This window comes from Diaphorina citri, unplaced genomic scaffold (genome assembly GCF_000475195.1).
Source record: "Diaphorina citri unplaced genomic scaffold, Diaci psyllid genome assembly version 1.1 scaffold131, whole genome shotgun sequence".
Classification (NCBI taxonomy): domain Eukaryota; kingdom Metazoa; phylum Arthropoda; class Insecta; order Hemiptera; family Psyllidae; genus Diaphorina; species Diaphorina citri.
This window is the reverse complement of record NW_007377568.1, coordinates 19,637-40,291: the sequence shown is the minus strand read 5'-3', so window position 1 is coordinate 40,291 and position 20,655 is coordinate 19,637. Positions and strand designations below refer to the sequence as shown.

The 20,655-nt window shown below is 38.6% G+C and overlaps 1 protein-coding gene across 1 annotated transcript; it reads right to left on the bottom strand.

Annotated features, from left to right (window-relative positions):
- Nucleotides 1–361: 361 nt before the first annotated feature.
- Nucleotides 362–18,318, bottom strand: LOC103524994 (protein pellino). The gene is made up of 7 exons (XM_026820234.1): nucleotides 18,093–18,318; nucleotides 16,424–16,522; nucleotides 12,195–12,258; nucleotides 3,420–3,500; nucleotides 3,200–3,273; nucleotides 2,120–2,238; nucleotides 362–487 (listed from the first exon to the last, which is right to left on the bottom strand). The coding sequence occupies exons 1-7, from the start codon at nucleotides 18,258–18,260 to the stop codon at nucleotides 373–375; spliced, it is 720 nt and encodes a 239-aa protein (XP_026676035.1). The 5' UTR covers nucleotides 18,261–18,318; the 3' UTR covers nucleotides 362–372.
- Between the last annotated feature and the right edge of the window lie 2,337 nt (nucleotides 18,319–20,655).

The following is a 20,655-nucleotide window of genomic DNA, read 5'->3' as shown; positions in this document are numbered from 1 at the left end:
ATTTTGCACATGAGGTTAGTTATCATGTTATCAATGATCACTTTTGCATAACGTCACTATAATTATCACGTGTTTTTTACCATTCGTTCCCTGTTGACTAATAGATCCTTTTCCCCATTTCCCTATTTTGTTATTTCCCTACTTTGGTAAGTGATCAAGATCAGTGATCATTTTTTCATAACGTCACTATATCACCCTAATGCCTCGCCTGACACGTTAGATTTAATATCCAAACTCCTCTTGTATGATGGACAGAAGAGATTACCTGCCAATGAGGTAAGTTTACAATCTTCTGGAAACGAGACACTATGTCAAGTAGCATGATAATAGATAATTGTATCTAGCATTTCCCTATGATGGATGCCTCGAGAGTTAGTTGAATATCAACTTAACGTATCCAGGATGACCCTCTAGTTGTGTAGCACAGAATGGACAGAAGGACTCGAACCCGTTCGTACCCAATGGAATACCAATGCGGGACCAGTACCTGTAACAAAGCGATAAGTGGTTAAGTGCTTGTCTGGTAATCAGAAGGTTGTGGGTTCTAGCCCCATTCAAGGATTCAAATTTGATTTTTTTGTTCAACTTTGAAGGATGCTTTTTCACAGCTTTTACCATATTAAAAGCATTTATACTTACTTGACAGTATTTTCGGTGGCCATATGTCCACAAGGATTGAAACAGTAGGGGCCCGTGTCTTTCGTATCTACATAGAACGAGGGTTCGATTCCCATACACAATTTGACTACGTTGCTACTCTGTAAATAGGAAGAGAAAATACAAGTGTTAGCATAATCAGTAAATGGTTTCTCTAAATTGATCCCTAGGGTGAGGAAAACCATAGAGCCTTGACAAATGGAGTGTGCCTGAAGGCTTGTGATGTGTTCCAAATCCACACGACCCCACAGTAGGGATTTTTTCCGCCCCCACTCAGGTTGGGTCAATGTGGGTAGGTGGGTAGCTTGTCATCGGACGTAGGGTAAAACCCCCTTCACTAAAAACCTTAGCAATATTATACAGTGAAGTCTAAGTGGCGCGTAGTCGGCTGCAAAATCAAACCCATGAAAATGATATACATAATTATGTAGAGTCCATAGGGGTTCTCTATCATTTTCATAGGTTTGGTCTTGTAGCCAACCACGCGCTACTCGAAGTAATTGTTAATTACAGCATTCTTTTTGTAAGCTACCTAACCCTATACCTATAACCGGGTGGACTTACATCTTTAAGGCACATGGGTCAATTTCCTCCCTGTTTCTTTGCATGCTACGGTTACCATATTAAAAGCATTTATACTTACTTGACAGTATTTTCGGTGGCCATATGTCCACAAGGATTGAAACAGTAGGGGCCCGTGTCTTTCGTATCTACATAGAACGAGGGTTCGATTCCCATACACAATTTGACTACGTTGCTACTCTGTAAATAGGAAGAGAAAATACAAGTGTTAGCATAATCAGTAAATGGTTTCTCTAAATTGATCCCTAGGGTGAGGAAAACCATAGAGAGTACCTGTAACAAAGCGATAAGTGGTTAAGTGCTTGTCTGGTAATCAGAAGGTTGTGGGTTCTAGTCCCATTCAAGGATTCAAATTTAATTTTTCTTTCAACTTTGAAGGATGCTTTTTCACAGCTTTGATGCCAAAATTCGTCTCTTTCCGACATTTTACGTAGAAATCAACCATTCAGTCAAAAGTCAACCGCCCATATGGCCCATTATTATCATTATTTGTTCTGATATAGGTGTCAGGCTCATTCCCCGAATTCGCTCAATGAGCGAAAAAATAGCTCACTCCGCGGAACAAAAAAATGCAAAATGCTCATTCCCCGAAATTCGGCAATTGAGCAACTGTAAATAGCTCAGTGCGCGGACTGGATTTAAGCAAAAGCTAAATTGCGGAAATCGGCCATTGAGCATCATGAGATTGAAGAATAAACTTCAAGTCCCGCAGTATACCATTAGATCGGGGTTTGAGCATTTTTCAAAACGCACAATCCGCGGTCTGGCATTTAATGTTCTCCACTCCGCGGAATGAGCAGTTTAGCCTTCTTTCTCTAGGCCTACTACGAGATGGACAATTACATGCTACGGTTACCATATTAAAAGCATTTATACTTACTTGACAGTATTTTCGGTGGCCATATGTCCACAAGGATTGAAACAGTAGGGACCCGTGTCTTTCGTATCTACATAGAACGAGGGTTCGATTCCCATACACAATTTGACTACGTTGCTACTCTGTAAATAGGAAGAGAAAATACAAGTGTTAGCATAATCAGTAAATGGTTTCTCTAAATTGATCCCTAGGCTAAGGAAAACCATAGATTTCTACACTATACGCCTCAATCTTTACATGGGGGAAAGCTCATTTTCAGAACAACGCTGAAGTTAACATCAATTTGGGTTTTAAATAAATAGATATGTACAAAATAAAACTGATTAAAGAGTGGAGTAAAATTTCCTACAGAAATAACTTAGTGATGATCGTGTGATTGAATTAAGTGAACTTTATGGAAGTGGTTCAATGTATCTGAGAGTTAATCGAAAATCGAATATCAATTAACTTTTAATTTAGCTGTATTTTATTAACGAAATTCAACTTTCTCATTTCTTTAAAAGGATATTATGATTACCCTGATCGGACTTTTTAAATGAGTTTTTAACTTTTTACCATTCCTTTTATTGCAATAACTCTTTTCAACCCAATTTCGCTAATAAAATACAGCTAAATTGTTTCTCAACCGCAAGCGTACATTTCCATTCTCTCTTCATTGTTCACTGGACATTGCATTCACTCTTAGCTAACTTCGTTAAAAAATACCAACCTAGGACCAATATTTTTCCTTAAATTAAATGACAGGTTCGCATACTCGAGTGGGTTTCCTGGCTCCAATCATGCAGGCCCTGTTTCTTTTTGCATGCTACCTAACCCTATCACCGGGCGCACTTACTTCTTTAAGGCACATGGGACAATTTCCTCAAGAGAAGCAATTATAAGTTGATATTGTTTGGTCTCAAAATGAAGAGAAGCAATTATAAGTTGATATTGTTTGGTCTCAAAATGAAGAGAGCAATTATAAGTTGATATTGTTTGGTCTCAAAATGAAGAGAAGCAATTATAAGTTGATATTGTTTGGTCTCAAAATGAAGAGAAACAATTATGTGCATGCTACCTAACCCTATCACCGGGCCAACTTACTTCTTTAAGGCACATGGGACAGGTTCGCATACTCGAGTGGGTTTCCTGGCCCCAATCATGCAGGCCCTGTACATGTCCGCAGTTCAGATAGACGTAGGGTTGTTGCCTGTCGTTATTGAGTACTGACTTCCTGGGAATGACCAGAGTGTTTAGACCTACTGGACACACGGGCCGGGCTGCGTTCAACTTCTCAATCAGCTCCTCCAGAGGCCCTGTACATGTCCGCAGTTCAGATAGACGTAGGGTTGTTGCCTGTCGTTATTGAGTACTGACTTCCTGGGAATGACCAGAGTGTTCAGACCTGGTCTCAAAAAAAATGAAGAGAAGCCATCAACATATGTAGGTTGTTCCTTTCATAAGACGATTTTCCCTCTTCAGAAGCTTATTTCCTATATTTAAACGGACACACGGGCCGGGCTGCGTTCAACTTCTCAATCAGCTCCTCCAGGTATTGTTTGGTCTGAAAATGAAGAGAAACAATTATAAGTTTGATATTGTTTGGTCTCAAAATGAAGAGAAGCAATTATAAGTTGATATTGTTTGGTTTCAAAATGAAGAGAAGCAATTATAAGTTGATATTGTTTGGTCTCAAAATGAAGAGAAGCAATTATAAGTTGATATTGTTTGGTCTCAAAACGAAGAGAAGCAATTGGAAGTGGTTCAATGTATCTGAGAGTTAATCGAAAATCGAATATCAATTAACTTTTAATTTAGCTGTATTTTATTAACGAAATTCAATTTTCTCATTTCTTTAAAAGAGTATTATGATTACCCTGATCGGACTTCTTAAATGAGTTTTTAACTTTTTACCATTCCTTTTATTGCAATAACTCTTTTGAACCGAATTTCGCTAATAAAATACTTACAGCTAAATTGTTTCTCAGTGGGTTCTAGTCCCATTCAAGGATTCAAATTTGATTTTTTTTTTCAACTTTGAAGGATGCTTTTTCACAGCTTTTACCATATTAAAAAAGCATTTATACTTACTTGACAGTATTTTCGGTGGCCATATGTCCACAAGGATTGAAACAGTAGGGACCCGTGTCTTTCGTATCTACATAGAACGAGGGTTCGATTCCCATACACAATTTGACTACGTTGCTACTCTGTAAATAGGAAGAGAAAATACAAGTGTTAGCATAATCAGTAAATGGTTTCTTTAAATTGATCCCTAGGGTAAGGAAAACCATAGACCCTTGACAAATGGAGTGTGCCTGAAGGCTTGTGATGTGTTCCAAATCCACACGACCCCACAGTAGGGATTTTTTCCGCCCCCACTCAGGTTGGGTCAGTGTGTAGCTTGTCATCGGACGTAGGGTAAAACCCCTTTCACTAAAAACCTTAGCAACATTATACAGTGAAGTCCAAGGCCTGTCTCACATTGGACGTGTACACGCGCTACTTTGAGTGGCGCGTAGTCGGCTGCAAAATCAAACCCATGAAAATGATATACATATGTAAATGATGTAGAGTCCATAGGGGTTCTCTATCATTTTCATAGGTTTGGTCTTGTAGCCAACCACGCGCTACTCGAAGTAATTGTTAATTACAGCATTCTTTTTGTACGCTACCCAACCCTATACCTATAACCGTGGACTTATATCTTTAAGGCACATGGGTCAATTTCCTCCCTGTTTCTTTTTGCATGAACGGTCACATTAGGGCTTTCAACATATACAGGTCGTAAAATAGTCACAACAACGAAAAATAATATTCAACAACGATATAATAATATCGTAATCGTAGTCCAGAGAGTTTCCAAGAGTTGGACCGAATGGGAATTATTCAAAGTTCCAACCCACTAAAATGTACTCGCCAACCCCCATCAGATCCATAGGAAGAAAATTTTGTACCTTATGAGGTAGAAAAAATGTACCTCAGCTCCGGCTCTAATATCTTTGTTTTTAAAAATATAACTTTTCAAAGAACCAGAAAGGCTGATGAAAAGAAACGGGACGGTTTAAGTTTCTTTGATATAAAAGGTAAAATATGTTTTGGGAGCTTTAAAATATAAGGTAAAATATGTTAATACCTCCAAATTTCACTCCCTCATATATACACTCTTTCCTATGAGTTCACTCCTACAGCGATTTTGCCAATGCATGTTAATTTGAGTTCATGTTTACCTATATGAATTTTACTAAAAAATATTTATTTCTATATACAATGTAGTACACATTAAATGAAGACCGATCATCAATAATGTGCTAAGTGCCAAAAATATAAATTTTGAGTTAGGTACGGATTCACGTTTTCTATATACAATTTAGTACACATTAAATGAAGACCGATCATCAATAATGTGCTAAGTGCCAAAAATATAAAATTTGAGTTAGGTACGGATTCACGTACCAAGTACCAGTGAACATGAACATACTCTGTAAAACGTGCTAAGCTTCACAACGTTCCAAAAAAAATTAAAAAAATCCCGATAGATGGGGGTAGTGGTATGTGCCCGTGACGTCATTTATCTCTGGCATCGTAGGCGATTGAAAGAAGGCACATTTTGGCTCTCATGAACTCATCAGCAGGAATAATCCTGACCCATAGTGTTATACTACAGCACACAATATGAATTATGAATGAATTTGGATGACTATCCTATGGAGCTGTAATGAGCATTTTCCCTATTTTGTTATTTCCCTACTTTGGTAAGTGATCAAGATCAGTGATCATTTTTTCATAACGTCACTATATCACTGTGTGTGTGTGTGTGTGTGTGTTTATGTGGTTGAGGTTTCATAGAGGGAACTGTAAAAACCGGAGGACAGGATAGGAGAAAGCCAGCCGTTCCGAGAACGAACCTTATCTGTTTAGGATGAAGTTCGCCCCGGGCGGAAATCGAACCCGCGATCTAGCTCTCACAAGGCAGGAGCGCTACCCTCCAAGCTAACTAGACTGGGTCATGCACTCTTTCCACTATGGAGGATTATGTCCCCACAAAGATGCACTGACCAACTGCCCCTCGTTTGAGGCAGTTGTCCTTACATTTTCCTTTTCATACGAGGTCGATGTTTTTAGTCAGCCTTTTTCAGCTACGTCTGTTTTACCATTCGTTCCCTGTTGACCAATAGATCCTTTTCCCCTGATTTCAGGCACGGAGGATTATGTCCCCACAAAGATGCACTGACCAACTGCCCCTCGTTTGAGGCAGTTGTCCTTACATTTTCCTTTTCATACGAGGTCGGTGTTTTTAGTCAGCCTTTTTCAGCTACGTCTGTTTTACCATTCGTTCCCTGTTGACTAATAGATCCTTTTCCCCCTGATTTCAGGCACTATTGCACAAATATTTCTTCACCCACCCTCTCCCCTGCATTGAGCGAGATCTTCCAAAACCAGAAACCAACCATCGTGAATTACTCAAGCAAGAAGATGGGGGTGAATCAGCGAGAGCCATAGAGAAACTGTTTGAAGAATTTGTCCGAATTTATGACAAATAAGTAGGCATTATACTTTTATTATTCAAATCAAAAGGTGAATCAGCGAGAGCCATAGAGGAACTGTTTGAAGAATTTGTCCGAATTTATGACAAATAAGTAGGCATTATACTTTTATTATTCAGATCAAAAAACAACCTCAGTGGTGTAGTGGTTAGCGCGGTGGACTTCGGATCTGGAGGTTGGTGGTTCGAGTCTAAGTCAAGCCATAAAATTTAGCGTAGTGCATTAGCCAGGAAACGACATTTGTGACAAGTATTTATGCTTGACACAATTAAAATTCCTCCCTTCGGATCTGGAGGTTGGTGGTTCGAGTCCAAGTCAAGCCATAAAATTTAGCGTAGTGCATTAGCCAGGAAACGACATTTGTGACAAGTATTTATGCTTAACACAATTAAAATTCCTCCTTCCTCCTTTTATTATTCAGATCAAAAAGTATACTCGAAATAGGAGCTTTTTCTATGAGGTTTGATTCGTAGAAGCTTAACCCATCCTTCAGGGCTGTTTGTTCGGATCTGGAGGTTGGTGGTTCGAGTCCAAGTCAAGCCATAAAATTTAGCGTAGTGCATTAGCCAGGAAACGACATTTGTGACAAGCATAAATGCTTAACACAATTGAAATTCCTCCTTCCTCCTTTCATTTTTCAGATCAAAAAGTATACTCGAAATAGGAGCTTTTTTCTATGAGGTTTGATTCGTAGAAGCTTAACCCATCCTTCAGGGCTGTTTGCAAAAGTATACTCGAAATAGGAGCTTTTTTCTATGAGGTTTGATTCGTAGAAGCTTAACCCATCCTTCAGGGCTGTTTGCCCCTACACCTAAGCCTCAGGGTGGGCTCTAGGTTTGATAGAGAGAACTGTGACAACGGAGGTCTCTTGTCGTACCAAAATCGAAGAGAGATGGTTGACAGGATAGGCGAAAGTTAGCCGTTTCGAGAACAACTCTTATCGGTTTAGGATAAAGTCCGCCCCGGGCGAAAATCGAACCCGCGACCTAGATCTTACAAGGCAGGCGCTGCGCTGGCCACGCTTCCTCACCAGGGTGATTCTTTCGTCAAGGGGTAAAAGTGACGTGACGCATCGTACGGCCTAAATTAAGAGAAATTGTCTAGTATAGTCTAGCACTCATTTATTTCCAGGAAATATTTTCCTATCACTGAGAATCTGAGAAACAAAATATTCTGAAATAAACCAACTCATTATTGTTATTATTCACAAAAATGCGACTTTTTTTTTCACCAGGGTGATTCTTTCGTCAAGGGGTAAAAGTGACGTGACGCATCGTACGGCCTAAATTAAGAGAAATTGTCTAGTATAGTCTAGTCTAGCACTCATTTATTTCCACACTCATTTATTTCCAGGAAATATTTTCCTATCACTGAGAATCTGAGAAACAGGATATTCTGAAATAAACCAACTCATTATTGTTATTATTCACAAAAATGCGACTTTTTTTTCATTTCGAAAACACAGAAATATATTTTTGAAAATTTCTAAAAGGATATAATTCTATTACAAAAATATTTTGCAAGTGAACGAAGTTGGACTTGACATCTAAATAGTTCAACTCTATGCAGATTCACAATCACTGGATAACATCAACTGATGGATAAGTACTGAAGGTAACAGCCGATCGAAAATCGGCTAATTCACCAATATTTTTTCAGCCCTTAGAAGGTTTGTTAGACCTGTTGAGTTCCATTTGATTTGTATAGGCTTAAAGGGCTGTTAGGGGCTAAAAAGCAAGTTGGTGAATCCCACCCTTATAGTTTGCTAACTGAATGTTAAATCCTCTGATGGAAATGGAGGCGTGGCATTGGTAAGGCCAAATACCGTCTGATGCGATGTATGCGTGGCCAATTCTGGCCGTAGGTTCCTTAACCCAAGTTTGACTTAATCCTCAGACTCTGAGAAAATTAGATGAGATTTCATTTCAAAATACCGAACTCAACAAAGTTGGTGAATCCCACCCTTATAGTTTGCTAACTGAATGTTAAATCCTCTGATGGAAACGGAGGCGTGGCATTGGTAAGGCCAAATACCAACTGATGCGATGTATGCGTGGCCAATTCTGGCCGTAGGTTGCTTAACCCAAGTTTGACTTAACCCTCAGACTGTGAGAAAATTAGATGAGTACTTCTGAGATTTCATTTCAAAATACGGAACTCAACAAGTTGGTGAATCCCACCCTTATAGTTTGCTAACTGAATGTTAAATCCTCTGATGGAAATGGAGGCGTGGCATTGGTAAGGCCAAATACCGACTGATGCGATGTATGCGTAGGTTGCTTAACCCAAGTTTGACTTAATCCTCAGACTGTGAGAAAATTAGATGAGTACTTCTGAGATTTCATTTCAAAATAGGTACATTTCTGTGGTTCTACACTGTACGCCTCAATCTTTACATGGGGGAAAGCTCATTTTCAGAACAACGCTGAAGTTAACATCAATTTGGGTTTTAAATAAATAGATATGTACAAAATAAAACTGATAAAAGAGTGAAGTAAAATTTCCTACAGAAATAACTTAGTGATGATCGTGTGATTGAATTAAGTGAACATTATGGAAGTGGTTCAATGTATCTGAGAGATAATCGAAAATCGAAAATCAATTAACTTTTAATTTAGCTGTATTTTATTAACGAAATTCAATTTTCTCATTTTTTTAAAGGGTATTATGATTACCCTGATCGGACTTTTTAAATGAGTTTTTAACTTAAGCTCATTTTCAGAACAACGCTGAAGTTAACATCAATTTGGGTTTTAAATAAATAGATATGTACAAAATAAAACTGATAAAAGAGTGGAGTAAAATTTCCTACAGAAATAACTTAGTGATGATCGTGTGATTGAATTAAGTGAACATTATGGAAGTGGTTCAATTCAATGTATCTGAGAGTTAATCGAAAATCAAATATCAATTAAGTTTTAATTTAGCTGTATTTTATTAACGAAATTCAATTTTCTCATTTCTTTAAAAGGGTATTATGATTACCCTGATCGGACTTTTTAAATGAGTTTTAACTTTTTACCATTCCTTTTTATTGCAATAACTCTTTTAAACCCAATTTCGCTAATAAAATACAGCTAAATTGTTTCTCGACCGCAAGCGTACATTTCTATTCTCTCTTCATTGATCACTGGACATTGCATTCACTCTTAGCTAACTTCGTTAAAAAATACCAACCTAGGACCAATGTTTTTCCTTAAATTAAAAAACCTCTACAAAAAATCTTACCTCTAAAATCCATTCTCAATCCAAAAACATTACATAAAATAACAACTAACTCTCTATACACGCGTTCCGAACAAAAATAATAATAACTATTTTCAATGGAAAATTTTACCGTGCTTTCTTTTGAACTTTATTTTCTACAAACATTATTCTAAATGACGAACACAAAAGTACAGGGGGGCAGTCAAGTTGTACAACTGCACTCTCGTATACGAGTCCAGTCTATGGGACCTTGAACTCTTGTGGTATCTGCTCTGGATCTACGTCTGTCCGTTTTTTCTATGAGGTGATATTGTGGATTTGGTTAGATCTAGCTGAGTCTATCCGTTTTCTGTGCTATATTACAGGATAGCGTTGTCAGCGCGGTCCTTATTTAGCCCTAACACGAGTATAACTTTACATTAGGGCGATTAGAGAATGGTTTCTTTGACTACTCCACTTATAAAGTCACCATCCCTGTACTGGAATGTACCTATGTATCATGTTCATTGTTATTTACAATCATACAATTAATTATTGTTATACATGGGAGTTGGGAGACGTGAGTTATGCGAGAGTTAGACAGAAAAGTCCCAAGAAATTCCCGCAAGATTTCATCATTTGTTCTGAACTAATTTTGAGTATCAACATGAACAAAATACGCGTATATATGTAGAAAGTAGTTTTAACATATTCTTCCATTGTTACAACTATCTGAAGTCTAAACCTAAGAAATAACTTCCAAAATGGTCTGCTCTTGGCTTTAACTCGTATACGTCGATACAGGGAGACAGTAAAGTCTGGCACTCCTTTCTAACCTAATGTCTTTTAACTTTCCATTACAATAAAATTTCAACTTTTCATCAATAATCATCTCACTTCTTTTTACTCGATTTCACTTGTGATATTTCAAATCACTTATACAGCTATGGTCAAATGTTCAGTTTTATTTGATCAAGATTTTATCTCCAAACTCCAAATATTCAAGATCAAGAGATACATTCTACAAACTCCATATATCCAGGAGATACAGTCTCCAAACTCCTAATGTCCAAAATAAGGCAAATATGCTGCTCTGCTCAGTTAGCTTTCCTTGAACCCAAATTTTCTGCCCACACTAAACAGGACATACAGACTGTACATAGAACCTGGTAGAATGTGCATTCTGCTGATAAAACATGTACCAGGGCCAGGGTATCAGTATCGTGTGATTGACAGAACAATATTTCATGTGACATTGTCCCACCATAATCATGGAACACACCTTTACGCCCTAATCAATGTCAACTGATGAACATAAAGCCAGTGGATGTATTGTAGATAGACTAACGAATGTAAACACACATAAACAATTCATTTGTACGACCATACATATTGGGAATCTGCTCTAGGTTGTTCTTTTTCATAGGTGGGTTCACCTAGATGTGTTCAGTTCTGAGTTCTGAACCCTGAACTGAACACAATTTTTTCAGTTCAGGGTTCAAGTTCCAATGTAAGCACCAGGTCGCGGATTCGATTCCCGTCCGGGGCGTTCTTTGTCCTAAGCAGATAAGGTTCGCTCTCGGAACGACTGGCCTTTTCCTGTCCTGTCTTCGTACTCTCTTCGATTTCAGGACAATAAGACCTCCGTTGTTACGGTTCCCTCTATCAAACCTCTTAAAAAATGTTTTACAAATTTTCGTAGCCTTAATTTAATTGTACTCAACTGTTATCTGTTCAGGACCTTATGTGTTTAGAACAAAGTTTGCCCCGGGCGGGAATTTTAGCCTTAATATTGTACATATGAACTGAACACAATTTTTTCAGTTCAGGGTTCAAGTTCCAATGTAAGCACCAGGTCGCGGATTCGATTCCCGTCCGGGGCGTTCTTTATCCTAAACAGATAAGGTTCGCTCTCGGAACGACTGGCCTTTTCCTGTCCTGTCTTCGTACTCTCTTCGATTTCAAGACAATAAGACCTCCGTTGTTACGGTTCCCTCGATCATACCTCTTAAAAAATGTTTTACAATTTTTCGTAGCCTTAATTTAATTGTAATTTGTTTATTTGCATCAATTATAGATTACAATATTGCAAGGGTATATACACGAAAGAAAGTGTAAAATGGAAAACTCTGCCAGTTCTGAGCCCATAATTGTACTCAACTGTTATCTGTTCAGGACCTTATGTGTTTAGAACAAAGTTTACCGCGGGCGGGAATTGTAGCCTTAATATTGTACATAAGTGTTAAAGCCTTAATTGTTCTTACGGGAGATTTAGCTAGTCCTTCTGCAGATCGCCACAGTAGTGTTGCTCCACACAGATCTATTAGTGTTCCGTCTTGCAGAACATTACTAACATTGGTTCAGACCTACTGGACACACGGGCCGGGCTGCGTTCAACTTCTCAATCAGCTCCTCCAGGTATTGTTTGGTCTGAAAATGAAGAGAAGCAATTATAAGTTGATAAGTTGATATTGTTTGGTCTCAAAACGAAGAGAAGCCATCAACATATGTATGTAGGTTGTTCCTTTCATAAGACGACTTTCCCTCTTCAGAAGCTTATTTCCTATATTTAAAGGGAATTAAAAAAGGAATTTGCCAGCCTAGTTAGCTCGGTGGGTAGAGCGTTTGCTTTGTAGGCGCTAGGTTGCGGGTTCCATTCCCGCCCGGAGCGGGTTTTATCCTGAACGGGGAACTATTGTTTGGTCTCAAAACGAAGAGAAGCCATCAACATATGTATGTAGGTTGTTCCTTTCATAAGACGATTTTCCCTCTTCAGAAGCTCATTTCCTATATTTACTTAAAGGGAATTAAAAAAGGAATTTGCCAGCCTAGTTAGCTCGGTGGGTAGAGCGTTTGCCTTGTAGGCGCTAGGTTGCGGGTTCCATTCCCGCCCGGGGTGGGTTTTATCCTGAACGGGGAATGTTCGTTCTCGGAACGGCTGACTTTCTCCTATCCTGATTTCCTTCTCTCTTCGATTTCAGGACGATAAGACCTTAGCAGTTCCTTCTATCAAATCCAAGATGGTGCGCCATCGGAATCGATCCCGTTTCCGAATGTTTCCCGAAAGGAAAATAATTAATACACACACCTATAGTCTGTTATTACGTATGGTTGTAGTTATAGGTCAAGCGAGATTTTCCCTAGCAACTCGAACATGTGTCGGATTGAAAGTCTCGCGTTTTCGTTTTCTCATAAACATAATTATGTATATAACTAATAGTTATTAGTATAACTAATAATAATGCCCAATCATTCCGTGCTAATTCTGACCAGGCACTTGCTTTCCGTGTGCCTGAAGGCTTGTGATGTGTTCCAAATCCACACGACCCCACAGTAGGGATTTTTTCCGCCCCCACTCAGGTTGGGTCAATGTGAGTAGGTGGGTAGCTTGTCATCGGACGTAGGGTAAAACCCCTTTCACTAAAAACCTTAGCAATGTTATACAGTGTAGTCCAACGCCTGTCTCACATTGGACGTGTACACGCGCTACTTTGAGTGGCGCGTAGTCGGCTGCAAAATCAAACCCATGAAAATGATATACATATCTATATTACAGGATAGCGTTGTCAAACTTTCTTGACTTAACGGGAGGAGCGCGGTCCTTAATTTAGCCCTAATACGAGTATAACTTTATATTAGGGCGATTAGAGAATGGTTTCTTTGACTACTCCACTTATAAAGTCACCATCCCTGTACTGGAATATACCTATGTATCATGTCCATTGTTATTTATAAAGCATCAAGCCGTAGGTATTTATTAACACTTTGGCAACTGACTGTAGCTTTATCTGTCCAGAACTATGGGTGTACACAAGCGACTTTGAGTGGCGCGTAGTCGGCTGCAAAATCAAACCCATGAAATGATATTAAGGAGCGCGGCAGCGCTCCGCCCCGCCAAATCAAGAAAGTTTGATATGTATGTAGAGTCCATAGGGGGTATCTATCATTTTCATAGGTTTGGTCTTGTAGCCAACCACGCGCTACTCGAAGTAATGGTTAATTACAGCATTCTTTTTGTACGCTACCTAACCCTATACCTAAAACCGTGGACTTACTTCTTTAAGGCACATGGGACAATTTCCTCCCTGTTTCTTTTTGCACTCTACCTAACCCTATCACCAGGCGCACTTACTTCTATTTATTATTTTTGACGATCTTTACGAAAAAAATACATTTGGACAGTTATATTTTTCATGAGAATCATCAATTGTTAATTACAGCATTCTTTTTGTACGCTACCTAACCCTATACCTAAAACCGTGGATTTATGGGACATGGGACAATTTCCTCCCTGTTTCTTTTTGCACTCTACCTAACCCTATCACCAGGCCAACTTACTTCTTTAAGGCACATGGGACAATTTCCTCCCTGTTTCTTTTTGCACTCTACCTAACTCTATCACCAGGCACCAGGCCAACTTACTTCTTTAAGGCACATGGGACAATTTCCTCCCTGTTTCTTTTTGCACTCCCAATCTCAAGTCTGATGATGCTAACGTTTCGTAACATCTTGGGATTTTTATTTTCGCTCATTGCTCATTAGATGAGCAAAAATTCACGATCTTTGATGACGACGCTACAAGCGCGCACGTTTCATGAGATATACATAAAATGTGCTCATCATATACGTCTGTCATTAGATATAGGTAATTATTTCACGACATTATCTATGCCAATCATAGAATATGACTATATTTATGACTTATGGAATAGAACTATATTTATGACATAATACTTCATATTGTCATCCCTCATAGCGACCGGTGTCAGCATGGTAGGTAAACATTGGATTTTAGGATTATTGAGATATTGGGAAAATCCTACAATGCTGCAGTGAGCATTAAAGTTGTGACATAATAACACAAAGAAACTGCATTTATAGTCTGTCATTACGCATGGTTATACAAAAAAGGAATTTGCCAGCCTAGTTAGCTCGGTGGGTAGAGCGTTTGCCTTGTAGGCGCTAGGTTGCGGGTTCCATTCCCGCCCGGGGCGGGTTTTATCCTGAACGGGGAATGTTCGTTCTCGGAACGGCTGACTTTCTCCTATCCTGGTTTCCTCCTCTCTTCGATTTCAGGACGATAAGACCTTAGCAGTTCCTTCTATCAAATCCAAGATGGTGCGCCATCGGAATCGGTTCCGTTTCCGAATGTTTCCCGAAAGGAAAATAATTAATACCCACACCTATAGTCTGTTATTACGTATGGTTATAGGTCAAGCGAGATTTTCCCTAGCAACTCGAACATGTGTCGGATTGAAAGTCTCGCGTTTTCGTTTTCTCATAAACATAATTATCTATAACTAATAGTTATTAGTATAACTAATAATAATGCCCAATCATTCCGTGCTAATCCTGACCAGGCACTTGGTTTCCTCTGACGTAATTTGCTCTAATGTGATCCAACAACATGTGCGTATACCCATATAACATGTTGTACATGTGTGGGATTGAAAGTCTCGCGTTTTCGTTTTCTCATAAACATAATTATGTATAACTAATAATAATGCCCAATCATTCCGTGCTTGGTTTCCTCTGACGTAATTTGCTCTAATGTGATCCAACAACATGTGCGTATACCCATATAACATGTTGAGTGCATGTGTAAACTTGTCTCTAGCCTTAGTCCAGTCTATGGGACCTTGAACTCTTGTGGTATCTGCTCTGGATCTACGTCTGTCCGTTTTTTCTATGAGGTGATATTGTGGATTTAGTTAGATCTAGCTGGGTCTATCCGTTTTCTGTGCTATATTACAGGATAGCGTTGTCAAACTTTCTTGACTTAACGGGAGGAGCGCGGTCCTTAATTTAGCCCTAATACGAGTATAACTTTACATTAGGGCGATTAGAGAATGGTTTCTTTGACTACTCCACTTATAAAGTCATCATCCCTGTACTGGAATATACCTATGTATCATGTTCATTGTTCATAAAGCATCAAGCCGTAGGTACAGGTATTTATTAACACTTTGGCAACTGACTGTAGCTCTATCTGTCTAGAACTATGGTCAAATGTTCAGTTTTATTTGATCAAGATTTTATCTCCAAACTCCAAATATTCAAGATCAAGAGATACATTCTACAAACTCCAAATATCCAAGAGATACAGTCTCCAAATTCCTAATGTCCAAAATAAGGCAAATACAAGACTAGATGGCTCAGAATCTGCTCTAGGTTGTTCTTTTTCATAGGTGGGTTCACCTAGATGTGTTCAGTTCTGAACCCTGAACTGAACAACTGAACACAATTTTTTCAGTTCAGGGTTCAAGTTCCAATGTAAGCACTAGGTCGGGGATTCGATTCCCGTCCGGGGCGTTCTTTAACCTAAACAGATAAGGTCAATTTTCGGAACGACTGACTGGCTTTTTCATATCTTGTCTTCCGACTTTCTTCGATTTCAGGACAATAAGACCTCCGTTGTTACGGTTCCCTCTATCATACCTCTTAAAAATGTTTTACAATTTTTCGTAGCCTTAAATTTGATTGTACTCAACTGTTATCTGTTCAGGACCTTATGTGTTTAGAACAAAGTTTGCCCCCGGGCGGGAATCGTAGCCTTAATACTGTACATGAGTGTTAAAGCCTTAATTGTACTTACGGGAGATTTAGCTAGTCCTTCTGCAGATCGCCACAGTAGTGTTGCTCCACACAGGTCTATTAGTGTTCCGTCTTGCAGAACATTACTAACATTAGCCACCTGAAACACATAACGAAACATCTTAAGAAAAGAAGAAGCGAGAAAGAAAAGAGAACCCTAGTCAATATAAAATAAGGTTAGTAATTATCTAATTAACGATAATTAAGAAAAGAGAACGGTTTGCTTCCGAATCTTGTACCAAGGTAGCAGAATCATTCACTTTACTTCCAATTATTTTACCAAAGTAGCAGAATAATTGTTAGCACTCTTGGCAGACTTTCATTAGCCACCTGAAACACATAACGAAACATCTTAAGAAAAGAAGAAGCGAGAAAGAAAAGAGAACCCTAGTCAATATAAAATAAGGTAAGTAATTATCTTATTAATGATAATTAAGAAAAGAGAACGGTTTGCTTCCGAATCTTGTACCAAGGTAGCAGAATCATTCACTTTACTTCAAATTATCTTACCAAAGTAGCAGAATAATTGTTAGCACTTTTGGCAGACTTTTTCTTCTTCTTCTTCTTCTTCTTCTTCTTCTTCGAATATAAGGGATATCCGTTTCATGTGGTCAAGGAAAGGAGTTACCGTCATTTATAGACGGATATCCAAGAATATAATTTAAAGACCCATGATAGATCTCTAACTCGGAGTTCATCATCTGCCGTAGTCATTTCATTAATGTTTGCAGTAGGTATTTGCACAGTCCCATTTGATTAGCAAATGATTCTGATGGCAGCTGTTCTATTACGTACAATTGTTTCATTTGGCGTCAGCGAAAAATTGGAGCTCGCAACATGACTGTGGAATTATCGTTTTTGTGTGGGTTTCACCATTTTGAACTCGCAAATTTTGCAAGCATCATTTTTTTCTACAGAAGGTAGACAAAGCACTAATGTCTGTTGTAGTAAGATGCCACAAATTGACTCGGGTACAAGAAATATCGATGTAATTTTGCAAGCTAAACCATTCGCGTCATTTATCTCTGGCATCGTAGGCGATTGAAAGAAGGCACATTTTGGCTCTCATGAACTCATCAGCAGGAATAATCCTGACCCATACTACTAGTGTTATACTACAGCACACAATATGAATTATGAATGAATTTGGATGACTATCCTACGGAGCTGTAATGAGCACTATACAGGGTTTATACGCTTTTCCCGGAATGAAATTCCATGACTATCCCATGACTTTTCCAGAAAATTAGGGGGCGGAGGTACTTAAAAATCAGTAAAATTACCCCTTCATTTACCCCTTCGAGGCCGTTTCTCGGAAAAAAAACTTGATGTATTTAATTTGAACATTATTATTTTTTTTACCGGGGGCAAATTCCATGACTTTTCCAGGTTTTCTTTGAATTTTTACGAAGTCTAAAAAAAAGTTACAGACCAGGGATTTCCAACTTCCATGTGTATGCGGCCACATGCTACATTGGCAGGTACTTCGCGGGATCGCGGGCCACATACACAGGGGAGCAGACCCGTCCAGGATTTTGAGGGGATGGGGAGTAAATGCTCCATTTTCGGAGTCCACCCCATAGTAAAAGAACAAAAATCAAGCCCGGGGGGGCCCACCCTAAAAGCTTCGCTGGCCGCTAGTTAGAAATCCCTGTTCTAGACTAACTCACCTGAACACCTTTCTGCGGCGCAGAGCGTGTCTCCCGAACCGAGAAGATGCCTCCCCCTACCGATACTTCCCGCCACATGGGGGGCTGTTGATTTTCGCCGTTATAGGAGAAGGAACCGTTGGGCGGATGCATGAGCAGAATGCCGTTCGTCGTCAGACCGTCGATCATTTCGTGCTGCTCCTGCCATTTCGTTGCTTTCTCCTGGAGTCACAAGGGAAGGGAAAGAATAAGTTATAATAAGACTATGGTCAAATTCCCAAATTTTATTTCAAATTAATGTGAACAATAGTTTACATCTCGGTTGGGATTCGAATTTGTGGCTTCTCCTAAAACAGGCAAGATTCTGAACCACTACGTTAGACCAGATTCGTAGAAGCTTAACCCATCTTTGGGGTTGTTTGCCCCTACACCCCTACACCTAAGCCTTGGAGTGCAGTGAGTGGCTAACGGATTCTCGAGTAACAATTCGAGTCCAAATCGTCACGTGCCTTTTCAGGCACACTCTATTTGTCAAAGGTCTAGGTTTACCTTGCCCTTGTGATCGATTTAATTTGAAGAAACTATTACTGTTAGCACTGTGTACCTATGCGTATGCGTACATATTGTGTACTAATAGAGGAATAACATTTCTGACAAGCGTTCATGCTTAAATTATCTAGCTTGCAGCTTGTAGGTCATAAGGTAATAATTTCTGTGACTTCTGTGGCATAAAAGGGCAATCAAGCATAATGAGTAAGTTACCTTTTGGAAAGAACATGAATGAAGTGTTTTACTTAGAAAAAATAAATAAATAAAAAAATTCACAGCTCACTTTGACTTGGGAAATGAAGATAATTCACAGAACACACCACTGCAAAACATTTCCCAATGTGGTAGATAAGTATTAAGATATTGGATTCTTGCGTAATGTTGCTGTATAGAGACAATATGGAGATAAACAGTATGTAGGTGAAACTGGGTAATACTTGATTTACGACCCTGTGAACGTGAGCACACTTTCCATACTTGGGAAAATAAAAAACTAATAAACGTCAAGGGGAAAACATATCTATCACGATTAATCTAAGAGAGCATGTCAAAAGCATGCTTTGTGGAGAACGGTCACATTAGGGCTTTCAACATATACAGGTCGTAAAATAGTCACAACAACGATATAATAATATCGTAATCGTAGTCCAGAGAGTTTCCAAGAGTTGGACCGAATGGGAATTATTCAAATTTCGAACCCACTAAATATCTTTGTTTTTAAAAATATACATAACTTTTCAAAGAACCAGAAAGGCTGATGAAAAGAAACGGGACGGTTTAAGTTTCTTTGATATAGGTAAGTAAAAGGTAAAATATGTTTTGGGAGCTTTTATGTAGTTGCTACAATACTTTTAGTCTAATCTAGACACTCTCGAAATCATTAATCTGCTTCAGCTATGGACCACATGTCATCCGGATATGAAAACAATGAGATAAAATGAAGAAGTTATTCTCCGAACTAACAACAGTTCAAAGAACCAGAAAGGCTGATGAAAAGAAACGGGACGGTTTAAGTTTCTTTGATATAAAAGGTAAAATATGTTTTGGGAGCTTTTACTTATGTAGTTGCTACAATACTTTTAGTCTAATCTAGACACTCTCGAAATCATTAATCTGCTTCAGCTATGGACCACATGTCATCCGGATATGAAAACAATGAGACAAAATGAAGAAGTTATTCTCCGAACTAACAACAAACGCAATGTCCAGATGAATTTCCCAATCTCAAGTCTGATGATGCTAACGTTTCGTAACATCTTGGGATTTTTATTTTCGCTCATTGCTCATTAGATGAGCAAAAATTCAAGATCTTTGATGACGACGCTACAAGCCCGCACGTTTCATGAGATATACATGAAATGTGCTCATCATATACGTCTGTCATTAGATATAGGTAATTATTTCACGACATTATCTACATACCATTGGAGACCAATTCCTGACGATTCCCTTTTCAGAAATGGGACGCAGTTTTTTTACAACCGTAACAAGTCTCACAAGTCTATTTGTACCTATGATTCGAGGAAAAGCGGGGTTTGATTTGAAGAGACTTTCACCGTGTTAAGAGCGTTTGCAACATGTGACGAAGCAAACACGATGAAATGAAATTCCGTCAAAATAATTAATTTGACAATGTGAAATGTGCTCATCATATACGTCTGTCATTAGATATAGGTAATTATTTCACGACATTATCTACATACAAAATGCCAATCATGGAATATGACTATATTTATGACTTATGGAATAGAACTATATTTATGACATAATACTTCATATACACGATGAAATGAAATTCCGTCAAAATAATTAATTTGACAATGAAGGAGGGTTATTGTACTACACAGGTGAATAAAATGAAATTCAGTTTTTCTTACGTTACTTTGCCATTCCCAAGTTTTCTTAGGCATAATTGGGGTCGACGTTTCTTGTTCTTTTCATTCTCTGCTTTTTCAGAGTCTCTCCAACTCGTCTTCTCGATTCGGAGGGCGTTTAACTTTATTGGGACATGTTTAGAGAACTACCCATCTTTTCA